Source organism: Thermobia domestica, chromosome 1, assembly GCF_964235325.1.
Source record: "Thermobia domestica chromosome 1, izTheDome1.hap1.1, whole genome shotgun sequence".
In the NCBI taxonomy this organism is placed as follows: Eukaryota; Metazoa; Arthropoda; class Insecta; order Zygentoma; family Lepismatidae; genus Thermobia; species Thermobia domestica.
The window spans coordinates 71,067,649-71,090,131 of NC_137454.1; the positions used below are offsets into that span (position 1 = coordinate 71,067,649).

The 22,483-nt window shown below is 36.1% G+C and overlaps 1 protein-coding gene across 5 annotated transcripts in view; it reads right to left on the bottom strand.

Moving 5' to 3' along the window:
• Positions 1–22,483, bottom strand: part of LOC145685937 (schlafen-like protein 2) — a 65,950-nt gene that overhangs the window by 8,059 nt on the left and 35,408 nt on the right. For 4 of the 5 annotated variants that reach the window (XM_081758724.1, XM_081758740.1, XM_081758715.1 and 1 more), the window contains exons 5-6: positions 16,571–16,732; positions 5,133–8,350 (exon numbers count right to left, since the gene is read on the bottom strand). In XM_081758724.1, coding sequence (XP_081614850.1) covers positions 8,132–8,350; positions 16,571–16,732 — 381 coding nt within the window. In that variant the 3' untranslated portion in view covers positions 5,133–8,131. Of the gene's footprint in view, positions 1–5,132; positions 8,351–16,570; positions 16,733–22,483 lie in introns of those variants that run through there. The other variant, XM_081758750.1, reaches the window with a different exon arrangement.

Consider the following 22,483-nt stretch of genomic DNA (forward strand, 5'->3'; position numbering starts at 1 on the left):
TTTAATTTTCACAGCTGCTCAGTGGGGAGAAGGTGGCCAATTTTAAAAGCAATTAATTATTTGATTTGTTATTGTAGCCTAGCCTACTTCATATTTTAAATGAGAATTGATATCAGTAATGTCAGGTATTTAGTCAGCATTTCCACATTTTTAGTCAGTAAATTTTATCCTACAGCTAGTTTGCAGCCCTGAGTATATTATATATATAATATACTGCATCCATTGTTATTTATTTACTTACTTAAATTATTGTTTCACTTATCTGTTCAGACAATGAGTGAAATAAGAGGAAAGACTTCTTTCAAAGATAAGTGAAAGAACAATAAATTCAAATTGGCTTCAGAGGTTAGAAAATGATAAGTATAATGGGTATTGCTCTTTGTGGATGACAAATTTTGGGTGTCTTCAGTTCGATCTCATGCCAAAACAAAAAGCATATTGAAAGAGTAAATTCTTAAAGTTTGAGCAAAAAACTGTTTCACATGGTACTTGCTAAGGAAGCAACTACGACTCTGTTTCTGTAAATCTGTTGCATCAACTACAACTCTGTTCCGGTGAAAACTGAACTTCGTGAAGTGCTTAATAATAACGTTGTTAATAACGAACATACTTGTGTTATTAATAACAGGATCACAACATTCAATACTTGTGTTATGCCTAGAAATACTCTTAACAATTTTATCATCAAGGATGAAGTTATTACTGCAGAAATATTGTGGGCAATTAAGAAGTTATGACGCTTCTTCTGGTAGAAGTTTGGCATTTGTAGTGATCTTTTTAAAGTGATGTTTCTCGGCGAAATTGCGAAGCAGTTCAAGATGCATAAGGATAAACTTGGATACTTATATATGAACTGTGCCCGTACTTTCAAAAATAATTGACAAACGTGGTTAAAGAGTGTCCTATCTTCTGTATTTCTGTTGATGAAAGTTAAAATTCTGTCGCTCAGAAGGGTCAAATGATATATAGTTTTAAATTTTGTATAGGTCATGCTGCTGCTGAGGACCTTCTGATGGCAATTTTGAAAACTTGAAAGACACTGGTTTGGATACGAAAAAGATGCTGCAAATAGCAATGGACCTGAAGGAATGTAAACCTGAAGTTTTTGAACGACCTAAAGAAGTACTTAGATGATTCACCTTCAGATCTGAAGCTGTTGGACTTTGGTACGTGCTTCTTGCATGCTATTTACGGTGCATTAAAACGGCAAATAACAAATCCGAATGGTACATTCACAGATTTTTGCGCTGTCTGTATTACTTTTTCAAGAACTACCCAAGTAGATATGCAGATTACAAACGCATAACAGGGTCACATCTCTTTCCTGTGAAGTTTTGCTCTATCAAATGGATCGAAAACTCAAAAGTTATTGAAAGAACTGTGGAAATGCTGTCACATCTTAAGAAGTATGTTGATGCTTTTGAGAAAGAAAGAAATAATAATAATAATCCCGCATAGAAAAACTTTGTAATTATAAAATCTTTTGTGAGAAATGACCTGCTCCTAGCACAGGTGGAATTCATGCCTTCTGTTTCTCTTGAACTAGAACAGTATCTCTCCAAATATCAGAGTAATGATTCTCTTTTGCCTTTTATGATTCACTGATCTGAGTTCACTATGCTTCGATACCTGTTGGTAAGAATTGTAAAGAATTCTTCACTATGATGCTAGCAAGACGACAGTACATGGTATGGTTAACGAGATATTGCCCAAAATTATTAACTCGTAAACTTGAATTTCTGTTGAATTACAATATTGACCAAAGATGATATACCAGTTATAGCAATCGATAGATCACATCGAGCTGAACAAAATGGCATTCTTAAAAAATATGAAATATTTAGCATTCCACGATTATGCCCTTTAGGCCAAAGGACATGATGATTAAAACGAATGATGATGGATTAGTGGAATGAGAAAGTGGGAGGACACGGGAGTACTCCGAGAAAACCCACGGACCTGATGTCCACCATAAACTAACTTGGATTTGGATCGAACCAGGGGCCCCACGTATTTAAGTCTTTCCAGCCTTAGAAGAAAGTAGAATAAACAAAGCGAAATGTACTACTACGCGACTCTCACGTGCTTCGGCAGCGAGAGACGTGAACAGCAAGATCGTCTGCTAGTTTATTTTTGTCGTATAATTTCTACAGTATAAGGATAGGTTGGATGGTAAATAATTAACGCACTGATAACTGACTACTGCTATGTTCGAAATATGTATGATCTTAAATCGTTATATAAACGAGATTGCCTCTGTTCCTGTTGTACTCTTTTGTGTTTCATAACACGAGACGAAAATGGATTATTGTCAATCATCGTCGCCATGAAACTCTGCACTCTATAATTTCAAATGAGCGGAGTCGGCGCGCGAACTCATACGCATGCGCAGTAAATACTATATGTCAAAGTATTGGTGAGGTTGAAATAAAGCTGCATCTGTTGTTAAATATTATATATATTGCGTTTCTTATTACAAAATGCAAGATAAATACAGATATCTTTATTTGAAATTATTACTGTAGTATAGATTATATTGCGGTAGGATATTAGTGCAGTGAGATCAACAACCAATCACTGGTCATCGACCCACTGTTAGGTGGGTTTATTTAATCTACTTTTTTTCTAAGGCTGGAAAGAGATTAGAAGTAAGTGCACTACCATTGAGCCACCACGCTCCCCAGATACTTGAGAATAAACTGACATGTCTAGGTTTCGAGAAAATTGAAACTATTTTTTTTAGTTTAACGTCCCACGATTATGCCTTACAGGCTAAAGGGGACAGATGATTAATGAAAGCGAACGAGTGTAAAACTAAATTCCTGTACTTCCCTATCGAGAATCGAACCTGGAACCACGTGCACCAAAGACACACGCGCTAGCCACTAACCTAGTAAGGACGACTCGAGAAAGCCGAACTTTTGTAACGCTAAAAAAATATATCATTTGTTGCAGTTGATAGTGTTTTCTGCTGGAATAGATTATCTATTTCTGTACTGTGTGAAAGACATCGTCGCTGCGCCTCGAAGAACCGCTGTGTGACCTTTTTTGTCGAAAATGAGTTATGGCGTGCGAATAAACCTGAAAGCTGTCAGGCAGCGTCCCTTATAATGTGATATGTGAATATTCAGTTATTTCGCCACAAGAATGAAAAATTAATAGATTGAAATGAAAGGCTTCAGGTTCTCATCACGTACGTATTGATTAATGTATACAACTCCTCAATTGTTTCCGTGTATATTTGTCAACATTTTAAGAGTTTGGAATGTTTTTCGCTTCTCCTGAAAAGTTGTGGTTTTAACACATAGCAGTTCTTCGAGGCGCAGCGTCGAATACACTATTGACTAGCAGATTGTATCTGTTATTATATGATTTCTCCAAGCAGTGACGCAAAAACTTTTAACGAATGCATTTATTATATACTGATACAATTACCGCATGAGCTGTGAGTAATGCAAATGTATGTAACCTATCTGTAACAGGACCTCTAATTTACGGAGTCAAGTCCCTTCGGGATCCGAGGGTGGAAAACAAAAACTTGTAATGGGTGTGAAATTACGAGGCGCGTTCGGAAAGTAACCTCCGATTGGTCACTGTGCGTGAAGTAATGGGGGCAGTACTACCATCTTTGCATAGACGTGCTCGGTAGATCAGTCTGCATCCAGCCGTGGCAGAGTGAAAGTTGTCTGATCACTAGTTCCACGTTTGTAGCGTCTCAAAATGTGTGCTGCAATAGAAAACCCCGCCTGGTGCGAGCTGTTATACGTTTCCTTAGGGCAAAACAATATTCTGCAGCAGCTATTCATCGGGAACTTTGTGCGGTGTATGGACCAAGTGTGATAGAGTTGTTTGTGAATGGGTTCGTTCATTTAGAAGTGGACAAAAAAAAAAAAAAAAAAAAAAAAAAAAAAAAAAAAAAAAAAAAAAAAAGGCAGACCATCAGTGCTTACTGATGAACTCGTTCAGAAAAATGATGGAAAAGTTTGTGAAAATCGATGTTTCACAGTATATACTCGTATATTATAATCTCTTCGTGCATATGAAGAAGTGGCTTCGATCTCGGCGGTTTGGTAATGGGGAGCTGAAAGATGCAGTTACAGGCTGGCTCAAGGCACAGGCGGAGACTTTTATGCTGATGGAATTTCTAAGCTAGTGCAGAGATATGATAAGTACTTGAATGTTTATGGATGTATATAATAAATTATTCTTATTTACTTTGGTGTTTCTTTTTTACCAGAGATTACTTTCCGACCAGCTCTCGTAAATAGCTAACAAGGAGAAAGCAGACTTTGGTAAATGAATTTCGGGGTCATATTTCGCGAGGTAGTAGTGCACATTTAAAGTGTTACTGTTACAAACTGGGAGAGCGCAACAGCCAGAAATAGCCTAGAAAAAGCGTCTTTAAAGTTTTTGACTCGCTGCATATATGATACGACGCGTTGTTTATAGCATACACCCAGTATTCCCAAAGGGGATTTCCCTCTCATCCCCCTTGTAATTCGCACACTGTCCACAGATATAGACACAAAGCGTCAAGAACATTTTTATACGACTGTGGTAACCGTAATATAATTCGTGATATCAATATATTTATAGAATAGCTTACATTTTCTTGCTAGTTAACATGGAACATTGTAAGGTTTTACAACTGATTTGAACATTTCTATTGCTTTATGCATTATAAACATATGATGAATCAATATTAACTTGTAATTACAAATGGCTACTTTATTGGTTAAAAAAAAAAAGAAATAAACTGACTGGAGCGTGAATCGAACCAGAGATCCTTTGCACGTGAGTCATAGATGCTCCTCACTCTGCCAGGCCGTCACTTAATAACTTTACGCGTCGTATCATATATGCGTCGAGTTAGAAACTTTAAGACGCTTTTTCTAGGCTATTGCGCTCTCGCAGTTTGTAATATTAACACTTAAATGTGCACTACTACCTCGCGAAATATGACCCCGAAATTAATTTACCGAAGTTTGCTTTCTCTTTGTAAGTAGTAGTTGTTGGCCACTAATCTACGACGTATGAATAAGGGGAGAAATCAAAGCTCTTTAAAGGTAGTATGAAAAATATTCTTGTAAAAGGGTGAATTTTGGCTGCACATTACATAAAAGAAAAAATGCTTCGTAGTAAAAAGAAACCATTTATCAACTCTCTTATTCTTTACACATTTTACGACTAGAAACAATTTTACAACGCAAACGAACAAGTCAATCTTTCACTCCTACAATGTACCATCACGGAATGTACTATAAAAATGGAAAACTTGCTAAAACTATAAAGTAAAATTAAAAACAATAACAAAATGCAAATACAAGAAATACATTTACACATGTAGCTACCTAGGTATAACTGATAAAACTCAATAATAAAGCAAGAAAGTCAACCACTATTAGCACCTAAGAAACACAAAATACGGAAGCAAATGGTCAACTAAAGTAATTTTGAGCTTTACAGACATACATAACAAACACATATACAAATAATATTTATAAAATAAAATATTCAAATAATCATGAACATATGGCACTGGAGAGTATTGCACAGAAGTTGATACATACGTATGTGAACAGTATTCAAATTAAGAAAAAAAAAAGAAACCTTCGGATTTAGTCATATCACATGATGCTTTGAAGCATGGAGTATGTGTTATTTGTCCAGTGGAAGAGAATGAAGCTAGTAATACTTCTTGACACAAATACAGGGTAGCCCAAAGCCGACTGACACATTTGAAATTTGGAAGCTGAATATTGCGCAGGCGCAACAGCTTGTAATAGTTGCGGGTGGGGCATGGGAAGATAAGAGGACATCATTTCATAAGAATACTGTAACAGTTACAATGGGCCGGAGGTATATCGCAACTACTGGATTACTTTAAGCTACTGTTCACGAAGTAACGGCTATTGATGAGGAACTAAGAAGGCATGTGTACGACAACTTCCAAAAGCATTTGCAACGATGTATTGATGCCTCAGGAGATTATCTGTCTGTTGTATGATTTTCAAAAATAAATTTGTAAGTTGTTTATAATAATATGTTTACTTCGAAGTACAACTACATACAATTTTCCTTCCTTTCTTTCATCATCTACAGCCATATCCAGTATGGCAGTCGGCTCCGTACTACTTTGTTTAAAGTGGAAGTTAACAAGAAGTATCCATGTACATTTACAGCTATAGTCTATTTCAAAACATAAAATCCTCGTTACACACCTTCTTTTGAAGGAAGCTATATTCCCGTTGGGGATATAACTGTAAGATGTTATTAGGTCTTAAAAACTGAGGATCGCCATTCGAATTTTGTACTTTATTCAATTTTAAGGAAATGCCGGCAGGTGAGTTCTACGAATGTTTTCTACTGAGGTCACGTTTTGAAATGAACTATATACTACAACGTATTATATTCCTAATTCGAATATGTTGTACTGGGTCATATGATGATTATGTTTTTGATATATTTTTAACATTTTTATCTAATACATAAATAGATGTATCAACTTATTGCAAATAATAAACAAAACATAAAGGTTAGCTAAAATTGTTTATCCTATAATGTCACAACTCTTCAAATGTTTGAGACAATGCCGTTCGTCATAGCTTTTCTGTAGTAGCTTTAAACTGACTCATATTAACGTTTCAGCTGGATATTTACTGATTGAAGCTGTATGATGCATATTACATAGCAACAGTGGTCCTACCTTTGTACCTCGGGATTTCAAATATTTACTGAATAATTTCAATCCTCTTTGAATTGTGATCGCCATCAATTCTATCAATTCTGACTACGTCGCTGCGGGAGTAAATAGATTTCCAGCTACGCAGTCAGATTTGATTGCAATCAAAATTTCCGAGAGGATCGAAATTATTCAATAAATAGATGAAATCCTGAGGTACAATGGTAGTACCAATATTTCTGTCTTTCAATTTTTATCTTAACACTAAAATTATTATTTTATCGCAACACCTAAAAATATCTGACTAGTTTATTTCACTTACACTTCAATATAAATTTAACATCAGGAAAACTAAAGAAATGAATACTTAACTAACGTCAAGTGTGTGCTTTTTGTAAAGTTGAAAACAAATATGACTGTTCGACTACCCATAAAACGTTCACATTTACATTCGAAGATAGGATATACTGCTTCACTGAAAATCCAGCGTAAATTTCAAGTTAGTCAGTGTATGGTAATTTCGAATTTTTATTGTGGATATCTAGCAAAAATACTGTTAGATATCTAACAAAGATGTCATTGGTTAACTCTTTTTGTTTTCTGTATTTATCACAAAATGAAATATTGGTTATTTTATATCTAATCAACTTAAATTCAAATAACTTGACTCAGATAGGAAATGACTTGACATAATTCTATTTAAAGTTTAGATAATTTTTTGACTAGAAAAAAAAGCAAAGTTGCATCCTTTTGTTTTGTCAACATCGACACTGAGAAATTACAATATTCCTGAATTTTAATTTCTGAACATGTAATTTGAATATTATATAGAAGGAGCAGTAGATGCCTAAAATACAAAGTCCGACAAAGTAAAATTTCTGATGTTCGATACCCTTTACTAGGGCATTCTTCGATTTTGCATACATATTTTACTCGGATGGGTCCTATACTTATCACAACCTTTATATCTTAAAAACCTAATTTACAAGAACTGTAAGCGTTACTTTAGAGAGCATTTTCTATAAGGATGAGTTTAAAAGAAAAAAGAAAGAAAAAATGAACTGTATGCTTTATACTGATTAACTGAAATAAATGAAGCATAAATTTCAAGTCAATCACAAACTCTACGCTTTTTTAAAACTGACAAAAACATCTAACGCACCGACTACGCAATTCTACACAACTCATTAGAAGCCTATCTGGATGCATAATATAAAATTGAATCTTTGTGAGTATACATAACAATGCAAGCAAAGCAATGACACCAAGAGAAACAAACAATCTAGTATCACTGGAAGCATCACAAAGAAGTGTGTGTAGACTTTACCTCAAAAGTTTTCCACTGAACAATCTCTGAAATCATTAGATAAATAGGTTTTAAGGTAGATACTAGAAATAGTTTCTATAAACAATATAACTTCAGAAGTATTTAACATACAAACTTCACACCTATTGTCTGGGAACGCCCCGAAACAGTATTTCAGTTGTGGTTTCTGGAAGATAGCGCAGCTTTGAACTTCCTTGCTCTGACTTCGAAGTGTCTTGAGATTTAAATTTTTCTATCATATATTTTAAAGTAACATTATTCTTGCGAAGTTGTTGAAGTTTCGAATAATAATAACTAGCTACTTCTTCTTTAGTCAGTTCTACTATGTCCTGGAATGAATACTGGAAAGTAAACAGCAAAGTGAATCTATCCAACCGTACAAAATAAAAGTATTTCTATACAAGGATGTGTCCTGTTAAAAATGTGTTTATATTATTTCGATCCTCGCTGGAACCTATCAATAACATTTCACTTAGTGACATTGACCTCCTTGAATAATTATCTTACAGTGAAGTAATCCTAGAAGATCTGAAGGAAACTGAATAATCCGAGAAAACAATTATTGTTGATTTTCCCCAAAACTATTTAATAATTACGTATTATTTCCCACACTTAGCACTGTTCTTCCCTTAAGAACTGTATAATTTTGAATGTCACTGTATTATGTTTAGAAGTATTTCTGTACAGGGTGTATCAAAAAGGATTTTTACAACTTTGAAAACTCATATTGATTTATTTGTTTATCTTACAGACATGGTTTTGGTGTCATTTTGTAGCAAAACACATCAAGTTTTGATTCACGTAATACACTAGTTAAGAAACAAGTCACCGCAAGCGCTAGCGACAGTTGCTGCAAAGATGGCTCCTTTACTGGTCCCGAGAATGCTAGCTGTATATTTTGGTTTGAAGAATCCAAGAGTGCGACAACTGTGCAACGTAATTTTCGTACAAAGTATGGTAAAGATCCTCCCAGTAAGCCTACTATTTATCAGTGGCATAAGTATTTTATTGAAATTGGATGTTCGGTAAGACACTACAAATCTTCAGGTCGTTCCCGTAACTTTAAAGACGTTGTAGAGCACGTGAGACAAAGCTTTGTGAACAGTCGTACAAAATCAACCCTCCTCGACAGTTGGGCGTCCCAATACATGACAGTTTGGCGTTTGTTGAGAAAACGGTTGCATCTCAAACCATACAAATTACAAATGATGCAAGAATGAAGACACTGATAGAATTGCTCGTAAGGAATTGTGTGTGGAAATGCCACAAGAAATCGACTTCAGATGGAATGTGCCGCATCACCGTTGGAAGCCACATTGAACCTCTTTAGGTGTAAGAGATATATATATATATATATATATATATATATATATATATATATATATATATATATATATATATATATATATAAAGAAAAAAAATGACACACAACCATGTCTGTAAGCTAAATAAATTAATCGATATGAGTTTTCAAAGTTATAAAGTTATTTTTGATACACCCTATATACATAATATATATATATTTGTATTGAAAAAAATATGGTCGCCTTTCTCAACATTGCTCCATCAATTTTACTCATCAAAAACCACTATAACTTTTCACCATCTTAACATATTGACCAAAATACGTAAGTTTTTACTTAGTTGCGTAAGCTGATTTATCGTTTCACAATAAATATAAACTATTGATGTTAAAGTAAATAAATATGCGCTTCATCAGGTAAAAGGATAAACCAACATTCATATGTTTTTCAATATATTTTGGTCAATACGTTAACGTGGTGAAAGGCTATAGTGGTTTTCAATTAGTAAATTTAATGGAACAGCGTTGAGAAAAGCGATCACATTTTTTTCAAACGTACATAAGGAAATACTTTTAAACCTAATACTGTGGCACTCATAATTAAAATTCAGTTTCTTTGAGCGGAAATTTTTAAGTGAGGAACAGTGCTAAGTGTGGGAAGTACTACGAGATATTAAATCGTTTGGGGAAAGGGGAGAGGAATATAATATATTCTACAACTACATCTCTTTTTTTTCAGATGGTTCAATTTCCTTCGAACCTTTCAGGATTATTTCAATCTACGGTGATTTTCCAAGGAAGTCAATGAAACTAGATGAAGTGTTATTGACAAGATACCAGCGACGATCGAAATTACTTCAACTCAAATTTTCAACGGAATACAGGGTTAGTACTTGTTATTCATTTACGTAACAGTTTTATTTAAATTTATTTGACATAAACTATGTAACTACAACAGTTAGCCTTACGCTAACTTAATGTTGCAGTGAATTTATTTTCTTCTGAGATCGTCCAATGTTTACTGAAAATTTCGTTGTTAAAATCATGCTCTGGAAAACCTTGCACACAACTCAAGCACAGAAACATAAAAAGAAAGAAAGAAAGAAAAAAGAATAAAGTGTGTACATATAATCTGGTTTCATTGTTAGTATGGTGATTATAGTCAAATTCGAGCCGCTGCCACATTTACTGCACCAAATAGAAATACACTGGTCACCCATTGACATTTCAGTACTGAAGAAATTGATTTTAAGACAGGGACAACGGCCAAACAAAATGCGCAGAGTCATATGGATATATTCAGTAAATATGTAACATTGATTTAGTATCGATGTGACTTCACTACACTTCAGGGACAACAGTACAATAATCGTCGACTTACCAAGTAACGCGTTCCGTAAATCTTTATGTAACTTAAGTTTAGAACTTGTAAATTGCTTACATGTAATTTGCAATATCATTATATGCATGTATGTTGTTTACATACTATTATTTTATTAATGAAACAACATACACCAGTATTTACTTGGATATAAACTACAAAAGTAAGAAAAATATATATAGGTTCTTTTACATACATACATACATACATACATACATATATATATATATATATATATATATATATATATATATATATATATATATATATATATATATATATATATATATTATTAAGTATTCTGCCTTTCGGCAGGTCCTGGGATTGAGTTTATTTATTTATTTATTTATTTATTTATTTATTTATTTATTTATTTATTTATTTATTAAATTTTAGATTTAGGCCTGGAAATATTTCTTCCACGCTTTTCGATCTTCGGCTTTCTCTTTTAAGTCCCAATATTTTCTCCTATTCTTCAAATCATCGATCAGTTGTGTTTTTCTTCCTATTTCTCACTTTCCTTCCATCTTTCTCTCTATGGCGGTATGAAGAAGACAATTTCTTCGCAAGATATATCCAATCCAACTGCCCTTCCTACAAAGGGTGCTGGCTAGAAATGTCCGCTTCTCTCCTATCCGTTTTAAAACATCTTCATTTGTTGCTTTCTCTGTCCATTTTATCTTCTCCATCTTCCTCCAACATCACATTTCGAAGTTCATTTCGAAGTTTCTTCTCTAACTTCCCTAATGTCCAATTGTCTGAACCATACAGTCTAGTGCTCCATATATAGCACTTGACCAAATTTTTCCTTAGTCCAATATTAAGCCTGGTAGTTAAGAGTGATCTTTTGTTGTTGAATGCTTTTTTTGGCTATGGCAATTCTTGACCTTATTTCTTTGGTGCAGTAAGCGTCTCTTGTTAGAGTACTTCTCAGATACTTGAAATAATCGAGCTTTTCATGTTCTCTTTGTTCTACTCTGACCATAAGAACGCTCTTCCATGGGATATTCTCATGACTGTCGACTTTTCGATTTTGAAGATTTCCATTTCTATAGTTTCCCAGATACTTGAAATTATCGACCCTTTCAAGTTCTCTTTGTTCTACTCTGACCCATAAGGGCGCTCTTCCACGGGATATTCTCATGACTGTCCCCTGACATTTCGATGTTGATTTTCATTTTATATAGTTTCCCAGTGTCAACTATTTTGTGTATCTCCTGTAGTCTTATATATATGCTTTTATACAGAAAAATATATACTACGTTATGTTACTGTATACTGCAATGGATATAAAGAACCACAAACATGTTCATACGCCCCAGTAGTTGTAATTATACAGATTTACTACATAATTGCGATTTGACGTAAATCGAGGGGAAGAGGTTGCTATAATACGAAAAATATCCAACGGGAAGAGTAGAAGAGTACTTTAGTAAGCAAATACAAGTTAACTAAGAAAGTTCTTGCCGTTCGTGAACAGTCAGAAACAGACAGACATATAACGCATAGTGTTCAGTGTTAGGTCTCGAAATAATCTCCAGCACAGTCTACCAACATTCCTGCAACTGCGCATTGCCCTGCCGATAAAACTCGGGGGTCTTGAACGCAATAAGTCCGTGCTACAGGTATGCCCCTTTGTCGAAGAATCCCACGGGGGTGGCTGCACAGGAAATGGAACAGGTGGTAATCTGATGGCGTTAGGTTCGACGAATATAGTGGATGGTACACCGTCTCCCAGTCAAGTTGTTAAAGGTATCTCTGTTCGTCCCTGCCACGTGTGGTTTCAGGAGGTACAGTACACTTTAGGATTAACCAACGATGGCTCTTTCTGCTGCAATGCAAGTTGCATCCGTTGCTACTGCTGCGAGTACAGATCTGCAGTGATGGTGTGCCCTGGTGGTAAGAGCTCGTAATGTACCACTGGTTTTGAGGTGTGAGACACAGGATCACGTGTTGATAACCAATGTCTGGTACGCTTGAGAGTGTCACACTGGAACTACTTTTCGTTTCTTGTAAGCACTCAACCAAATAGGGGTATTGTGGTGCCTAGACAGCAACGGCATATTGGCTGCCACTCGTTTCTTGTCGGCTGCCTACAATTTGTAGGATATCCACTTGTTCAACTTCACTATGCAGTGCACATGGAGTATCATTGTTTCCTCGGAAACCTGGAAGCGTTCGGAAGTCCACCACACAATTGACTGCTGTTCCCGTCTATGGCTGCCTTCAGAGCCTCGTCTTCTAACACCTGTGCTCACCAACTGCGAGATTCATCAGTAAGGCTCAGATATTCCGACCTGAACTTCTGGATTCAATGCGGGGTCGGTGTGTTCATTAACGATATCCTTCCCAAATGCCTGACGTATTCGACAATTTGATGCAGCTGCTCACAGACTCATCTTACAGTCAACAGCAAACAGTTAAGAACGAGATATATTTCTCTTGAATACTGGTCGAGCTCACTTCGTTTTCTCTCTGTAAGCGCTTCATCAAATGGGACGTCAAAAACGGCAGATACTTATTATTTCTGTTAACATTGTAATTGTGCCACAATCTTGATTCCCTTATTGCTCAGTTGGCCTGGGATATTATTTTGAGGGCCAACGTTGTCGAAAAAGATCCGTTTCATCTCTCAGATGATTACTCTATGAGTACCATCTACTCTAAGCTAAGGCTATACTAACTAAAACTTTCCAGACTCTCATGCCGACAATATTCGAAAATATGAATTCATACTGCTGAACTACACTCTTTTGTAGCTACTACTGGGAAGATTTCCGTGACTACCTGTTCCAACGTGGCCAATCAAAAGATAATACAATAAACGCATGATGACGTGATTAAGATCAGCTATGGCACGTCGATTTTCAGGATTTATGCTGTGTCCGCTGACAAAAGGAGCAAGGTAATCTAAACTTACATCTACAGTGACTAAATTAATATATATATATATATATATATATATATATATATATATATATATATATATATATATATATATTTCAGAGAGCCAAAGCATCTTCAAGTTTCGTTCTGGTAAAAGGTGATACTGAATATTTCTACTCTTATTTATATTGTGCTTTGTATTTAAAATAAGTGTTCATATACTTAGTTATGTGTCTGCTGGTTGCATTAACTGCTTCTACATTATGTATTCATTTTTTTCTGTGATAGGTGACAGCATATTTTAGTCACTAACTACTTCTTTAATTAGAAGCATAAAATATTACGAACAGACGGCGAATCTGGTCATTCGTGAATCTGGCCCTTTCTGAATAACTGAGTGTACGGGAAACAAAAGTTAAAAATAATCGCGAAAAAGGACTTCAGAAAGAGAAAACACGTATTTTGTGAATTAATGATTCATCAAAAGTTTCATGTCGAGGTATTATGAGAGAAACAAAAAGCAATTGAGGAAGGATATAGTTGAGAAGAAACAGGTCAAGATATTTTTCTTGAAGAAATGCGAATTACGGATGGAAGTTTGCAACTAAAAGACAATGTGAAAAAGTGTAATTTTTACGCCGAAACGAAAAGATAGCCGAGGATCGGAGTGTACGCAAACGTCTTAATTTGTGGCAAGTGATCTCCAACGACAACAAAATGTTCACGGTGACGTAATACTTCAAAACTGCACAATTGGTGGTTGTGCAACGCATTCACAGCATTCATTCGTAAGATGTTTTGGAATACACACGGAGTTAATTCTATGAATATAATTTCCTGTGAAAATCAAATCTCACATATTACGGTGGTTCGGATTCCACCTTAAACTATACGTCCACGTCTCATATAGCCTCAATGCTGAAAAGGATCGCTAAAATCCAACGAACAACAAAATTAAATGTGTTAGTTTCACATTCCCCGGTTATGTCTGAAGGAGACAATTAATAAAAGGCTGAATAGGCAATTAATAAAAGAGATTATTATGAAGGAATTGGTGGAATGTGAGAGGAAACGGGATGACCGGACAAAATCCACGATACGACGTTGTCCATCAAAAATTTACTTGGTCTGGGATCGATACAAGGATCCCTAGCAACAAAAGTGAGCGCTCTGCCACTAAAACACCATGCCTCCCACAATTTCCTTTGGCGTTACTACATTCCTTCGTTTTAAAATTATAGCTGTTTTCAAATGCTGCTTACAATATTTTCTACTCTCAATAGCTCAAATGAAGATAAACTAATTTTTACAAGGACTTTATTAAAAAACAAAAAATTGAAGTCTGATTATGTTATTTATCAATATGAAATCAATAAAAAACAAGAACATTTGAAGACTACAGGGTGGGCGGAAAGTAATTCTCTATTCTGAATTGTGAATTTCTATTGATGTCGTGTAGATAGCAATGAAAGTTTTCTTGTTTTATGTTTGGCCTTTTACGAAGGACGATGGCTAGAAGTATCCTATTCTCTCCTATGCCATTTTTTTCCAGATCCTATGAAGCTTTTGTTGTTCCTTTGAAACCACAGAGATGGCAGAGCGCTTAAGCATTGAGGAAAGAGCTAAAATTGCAACAAGATTTGAAGTGTGAAAGTACAACGGTGGTCGAGGAGTCTACATGGGAGGCAAGCTGTTATCGATGCAAAACCAATTAAAAATTGCCACAAAAAAATAATGACTACCGAAAGTGTTGTGGACATTAAGAGATCAGGTAGGCCCTCGACTTTGGTATCAGAGGAAAAGGTGGCCACAGTGAGGGAGATGTTCGCGCGAAGCCCTTTAAAATCAACAAGGCAGGCTGCAGGAGAAAGTGACATTACACGCTATTCTGTGCGTGCAATTCTCAACAAAGAGATTACATTACAGACCATGGAATTCTCATTATGTCCAAACGTTGTATCCAGACGATTGTGAATTTTGTGAAATGATGCTCCCATGGAATAAAGATCATCCACACGTGTTTGGAAAAAATCTGAAGAGTGATGAAGCTGTGTTTCATCTAGGGGGGGGGGGGGTGTTAATCGTCATAATAGCCATTATTGGATAGAAATTGTTTCCAAAGAGACCACTGAAAAAGCTCAGGGCAAGCCGAAAGTGACAGTGTAGTGGATTAACTTCTCCCCGCATTATTGGACCCTACCTGTTGAGACACTATGAATGCTGAAAGATACCTGGAAATGTTAGAAAATTTTGTATGGCCTACAATTTCTGAATGGGACGAGTCACATGAACTGTTATTTATGCGAGATGGAGCTTCCCTCATTACGCCTTGCATTAAGGCAATGGCTTGATGAACACTTCGCAGGAGTCTGGATAGGTTGCCGGGGTCCCACAGAATGGCTAGCGTGAAGTCTACCCTCATCGATTTCTTATTATGGGAGGTGGGCTAAGGAAGAAGTGTATTACAGCAAACCACAAATTCTTGGTGAACTTGAGAAAGATCCGTGAGTTTGTAAGTGGTGTTCTGCTGAGGTCTTGAGAAAAGTCGTAGAAAACGTATCTGCTTATATGAGACAGTGTCTAGAAAATACTGGAGCACACCTTGAGTTATAACTTTTGGAAAGACAATAGTATATAATAAACTACGCAAGTGCAAAAATTGCGTTTATACCTACAATATTTTAGGAACAAAAAATATTAAATATAGGGAATTACTTTCTCCCCATCCTGTATTTATTTCTGCGCGTACTATACTATGTATGATTTTTACTGTGATTGATTTAATAAGGGTAACAAGTGGTATATGATGCGTCTTTTATTTCTTATTTTCGTTTTTCTCTTTTTTCGTATTTTCTTTCCTATTCAACTATAGCGCCTCGAAAAGTAAGTTTTATTTGTAGTGGCTTTGGTGCATAATTATTTCTTGAGATAATTATATTTGTATGTAGACTGGCTAATTAACTACAACTTTTCTTATATCATTATACTTACTTTCGTCAACGTAGCATGTTTCCTGAAGTAGCAGCTGCCATCTTCTGTTTGGAATATAGGAAGCAGGGGTAACTGAGTAGGCATTATCTTCCTCAACACTTCATCATCAAGGCGTAAAGGCTGGATTTTAATTTCAATCACGTAACAAATTGGGATAAAACCCTACAAGAGACAAGGTAGAAAAATAATAACTATCATGAAAATTCGACCGGGTTTGAAAATTATTTACCATCGAGCTTTTGGTAATTTGCCGTGACCATTCTCAAGATCTCAATTGAAAATGGTGACTGAGAAAGTCACCGACGGATCAGTGGTGAATAGTTTTCAAAACAAGGCTAAATTTCCGCGAAGTCTCTTACTGTAAAGTTATTTTTCCTTATATAACTAAATTAACTAATTATAATAATAAAATGCTACATGTGTGGAAATATGGCCGGATATGCATATCAAAACGAAATTAATAATGTGTCTTCGTACTACACATCGGAAACCAAGACTTAAATGTGGCCTTACTTCTACACCAGGCAGCAGTAAATATTTTATTAGGGCTATGTACCATTAATACTCAAGTGGTGTAGTCGCTCCAGGCCCCGTATCACAGGCCTTTCAGGAAAAGTAACAAGTTTACTATTTCTAATTGTTCTTGGTATTAGAAATATTTAATCATCACTTTGTAAGATGTTTTTACGGCTGTATATTATTAATGTCATGAAATGCACTAATAGTAGAACATCGCTACTATTTATATGAAAAAGTCAAAGTTGGCGCAAAATAATTTATTTATGCTGGAGATGGAGTTCTAATTTACATCGTTGGTTCCGCAAATTGATGGGACGGCCCTCATTAACTTCAATAACGATGTAAGTTTTACAAAACTACTACGGAAAATTTCCTTTTAAACACAACAAGCATATAATACTATATGTAATAATGTGTTTTTAAGTGAATAGTTTATAATTTTAGTCTTCCTTGAGTATATAGTATATATTGATAATTATTTATCTAATCTTTCAGTCAGGTTACATATTACAACATAGTAAAAGACATAATCATAGCGGTAAAACTAGCTACAAAACCAGGAGATACAACTATTATCCAGATATATATGCCAACGACAGCGCATGATGATGAAATAGAACAAGTTTATGAAGCTACTGAAGACGAAACACGTAAAAGAAAAAGAAAATCTTATTCTAGTAGGAGGTTAGAGTGTTATCATAAGAGGAGGGAAAGCTGCAGGAAAATATGAACTAGGAAAGTGCAACGAAAGAGAAGAAGAACTGACTGAATTTTGTACGAAGAACAAACCAGTACTATCAAATATTTTGTTCAAGGAACGTAAGTGCTGGATTTATACGTAAGAAATGCCAGGAGATTTACAGAGATACCAAATACATTATATACTGGTTAAGGAAAGGTCAGAAACCAAATTAAGAACTGTGGAAGTTACCCAGGGACAGATGCTAACAGTGACCATAACTTAGTCATTATGAAGAGTGAGATGAGTAAAGAAGTCAGGAAAAAAGAAAGACCTGATACAGACAAGCTATAATGAACAAAGAAATTCAAAAAAGTTACGCGAAAAAGACAGTAGGTACGATACCACAAGAACCAACGAAATAAGAAAATACCACAAGAACCAACGAAATAAGAAATTAACAAGGGATAGTTATCCATAAAAACTGGACTGCTTACTACCGCAAAGGAAGTATTAGGCCACGAAGAAAACATAACAAGGAAAGAATGGATCATCATGGGAATTCTAGACTTAATGAATGAGAGAAAGAAATTGAAGAATAACAACAATGAGGCTAAAACGCAGTATAAAAGAATAAGAAATCAGATCATACGTAGATGCACACTTGCCAAGACGAAATGTATAAGATATCAATGTGAAGAAATAGAAAAGCATATGAACACAGGAAAAGTAGATGTGGCTTACAAGAAGTTTAAGATGAACTTCAAACCACAGAGATAAATGTACTAAAAGATAAAGAAGGAAGACCCATGACTGAAGCTGGAGATGAAGTGAAAACAAGGAAGAAATATTTAGCAAAGTTCTATGGAAGTGTCAAGCAATTAAAAGGATATAAAAAATGGAAGAAACAGAAGAGGAGTCAAGAGGAAACTTCATACTCAGATCCGAGTACGACAAAGCATAACAAGACCTAAAACATGGAAAGCTCCAGGTATAGAGATACCAGCAGAAATCTTGATACCAGAGATACCAGCAGAAGTGCGGGACAGGAAGTTCAGGACAGATTGTATAAATTAATTAACAACATTTATGAAGGACAGGTGTCTACAGATTTCAACACCAGCAAGATAGTAGCAATATCAAAACCAGTAGTGAATTTAAGGGGGGCTTCTGGGCTTAAACCTCCAGCCTCGAAATTGTATTTACTAAAGTAAATTAAATATCTTGCAGAATTTTCACATTTCCACAACTAAAGTTAGCGAAGCCCCCCCCTCCTTCTCGAAACAAAATCGTAAATACGCCACTGTCAAAAACAGTAGGTGTTGACAAGTGCGAGAATCACAGAACGATAAGCTTGCTTACGTATACCTCAAACATTTTCAAAATGTAATCTATAGAAGACTGGAATTTAAGATTGGAATACCAGCAGATGACCAGTTTGGATTCAGAAACAAAACAAGAACGGAACCGAGGGAAGCAATACCCGTATTAAGAGGATTGCTATAAGAAAGAATTTGAGCGGGAAGAGCAACATATGTAGCATTTGTGGAGCTGGAAAAAGCATCTAATAATGTAGAATGGACCAAAACGTTCAAAATTTTGAATGAAGCAGAAATAAACTATAAGGAGCGAAGAATAATATATAACCAGTAAAAAGAACAGAGAGCAACAATTGAGGTAGGAGGAGAGAGAGGCGAAGCAGCAATCCAGAAACGGGTTAGACAAGGATGCTCATTGCCACCAGTTTTGTTTAATCTGTACATTGAAGAAGCAATAAAAGAAATCAAAGACAATCACAGCATAGGAATAACTGTTCATGTGCAGACAATACACGCTTAAATTTGTAGGCGATATTGTAATGTTGGCAGACAGAAAAAAAAATGGCCGATACGCTACAGCTATTTAGCAGCAAATTCAACACGAAGATTAATAAAACAAAAGTTATAAAATGCGCTAGAACACATACAACAAGAGAAATGAAGATTAAAATAGGAGATCACTTGGTGGAAGAAGTGTAGGAATTCTGTTACTTAGGAAGTAAAATAAGGAGCAATAACAAGGTGCAAAACAATATGTAAGACCCAGAATAGCTCAGGCGAAGAACATATTTGAAGAAAAACAGAAGCTTCGGTATGGAACTGAAGAAAAGACTGATGAAAGCATATGTATGGAATATGGCATTGTATAAATGTGAGATATAGACACTAGAAGAGGGAAAACCGAAAATGGAAACCTTTGAAATGTGAAGCTATAGAAGGAATATGAAAATTATATGGTCGGACAAGGTAACAAATAAAAGAGCATTAGAAATGATAGGAGAAAAAAATGAGTATATTGAAGCATATTTCGAAAAGAAAATGAAATCTTTCAGTTTAACGTCCCATATTATGCCCTTTAGGCTAAGGAAGATATTATTTCGAAAAGACGAAAAAAATGAAAACAAATTTTTCAGAAAGTCCAACGATTATGGCCTTTAGGCTAAGAGAAACGATGATTTAGGCAGGTGAATAATAATGGAAGAATTGGTGGAATGAGAATGTGGGAGAAAAGAGGAGTATCCAAGAAAACGCACGGACACGATGTTGTCTATCAGAAACTTATTTGGCCAGGGATTGCTGATTCCTGACCTGAGATAATGGTGTCTTTTCGTGGAAGAAAGCAGGTCACAGAGCGTCATAAGGGCGTGTATGCTGTACGAGTTCAAACTGGAGTCAAACGCCGCTGCAGCAGGGCGGAAAATATGCCAGGCCTTTGGTGAAGGTGTCGTGACTACGCGGATAGTGCAACGGTTTTAACAAGTTTAAGGACGGTGACGAAACACTCGAAGACGCAACACGTGCCGGAAGACAACACATGTACAAATGAAGATCTTCAGGCAGCAATTGAGGCGAACAGTTGCCAGACATGTGAGGAACTGGGACTACAATTCAGTGTAAGTGGGGAAACCAATTGGCAGCACCTCCATAACTTGGGAGGCACTACAAGTTGGGTCGATGGGTCCCACATTATTTGATTCCGAGCCAGAAAGCAACTCGAGCAAACACCTGTGTTTGTTTGCTGTCTCCATTTCTTGACAGGGTGTTGACATGTGATGAGAAGTAGGTCCTGTACGAAGCCCCACGGCGCCACCATTATTGGTTAGCATCACATGAACCGGTTTCAAAACAGTCGAAACCAGAACTGCACCAGAAGAAGGTCCTTCTCTGAGTTTGCTGGATTGCTCGCGGCATCATTCATCAGAAATTGCTAACAGCTGGTCAGAGCATCAATGTAACTATGTACTGTCAGCAGTTGAACCTTGTTCAAGAAAAACTCAAAACTCTGGAGCCAGCACGTCTGCATCTCAAACGGGTCCTCCTGTTACAGGACAACACTATGTCTCACGTTGCTAGGATGACCCGGGACACCATTCTACGCCTTGGATGGGAAACTATTGCATCCGCCATACTCCCTGGACACTGCACCGTCTGATTATCACCTGTTCTATTCCTTGGACAATCACCTTAGAGGACGCCAGTTCAAATCCCTAGCAGAGGTGCAAAATGCATTTGATACCTTCTTCGCTTCACGGCCCACCAAGTCCTACCGTGGTGGAATCCATGTCCTTCCAGAACGTTGACAGAAGGTCGTCGATGCTGATGGAGACTATTTTCGAACTTTCAGGTACGTCTTAGGTAACATCGATGTTCGAAGGTAGTGGGTGAAAAAGCGACAGAACTTTCTTGGTTACCTTTATAAAAGGTGGATGAACGACAATGTAATCAACAGCGTGATGTTGAAAGGAAAAGGTAACACTAACACATTTTTTTTTTTTTCCAGGAGCGACAAAGAAAGAATAAATATAACGCTGGTTCTTCCTGAAGTAAAATATTCCAAAGGTAAAATAGTCCCCCATTTGGATCTTCGAGTCATCGGGAAGAATCATCATAGAAGAAAATAATAATTTTCATTTCAGCAGAGACACTTAGAACTTACAAACTTTACGACGTGAGGGTAAAATGTAAAATTTAAAAGTGGAAATGGATAAGCTAAACATAATGGATTTGAATGAATGAAGATGTTCACAAAAATATGAAATAGTTTTGGGAAACTATACAACATACTACTCAGGTGGTCGTAAAGCCGAGAATGATGTCGAGATAGTGTTGAAAAATGAAAAAAAGCAACAAGTGTAATCAAGGTACAATGCTGTAAAGACCGCCTGATGTTTGTAAAATTAAGTGCAAAACCAATGGATATTGCGATAATACGAGTATATATGCGAACAACCGACCATGATGTCAATGAAGTAAAAGAAACATAATAAGATTAGTGACATATTGCATTAGGAGGGAAGAGGTAAGGTTAATGCCATAGTAATGGGAGACCAGCAGCGAGGTGGGAGAACGATCGGAGTAGTATAGTGGGATCATTTGGATTAGGTAGAAGAAACGATGTGGACGAGAAGCTTATCGATCTCTGTAGGGAATGGTGACGAATACGTGTTTTACGAAAAGAAAACGAGGCATACATGTGGAAAAGTAAAAATGAAATGAAATGAAATCTTTAAGTTTTACGTCCCACGGTTATGCCGGTTAGGCTAAAGGAGACGGTGATGATGAGAGATGAGTGAAATGGTGGAATGAAGAAAGTGAAAGGAAACGGGAGAACCCCGAGAAACCCACGAGCACGGTGTTTGTCCACCACACAGTTCACTTGGCGGAGGCTAAGATCGA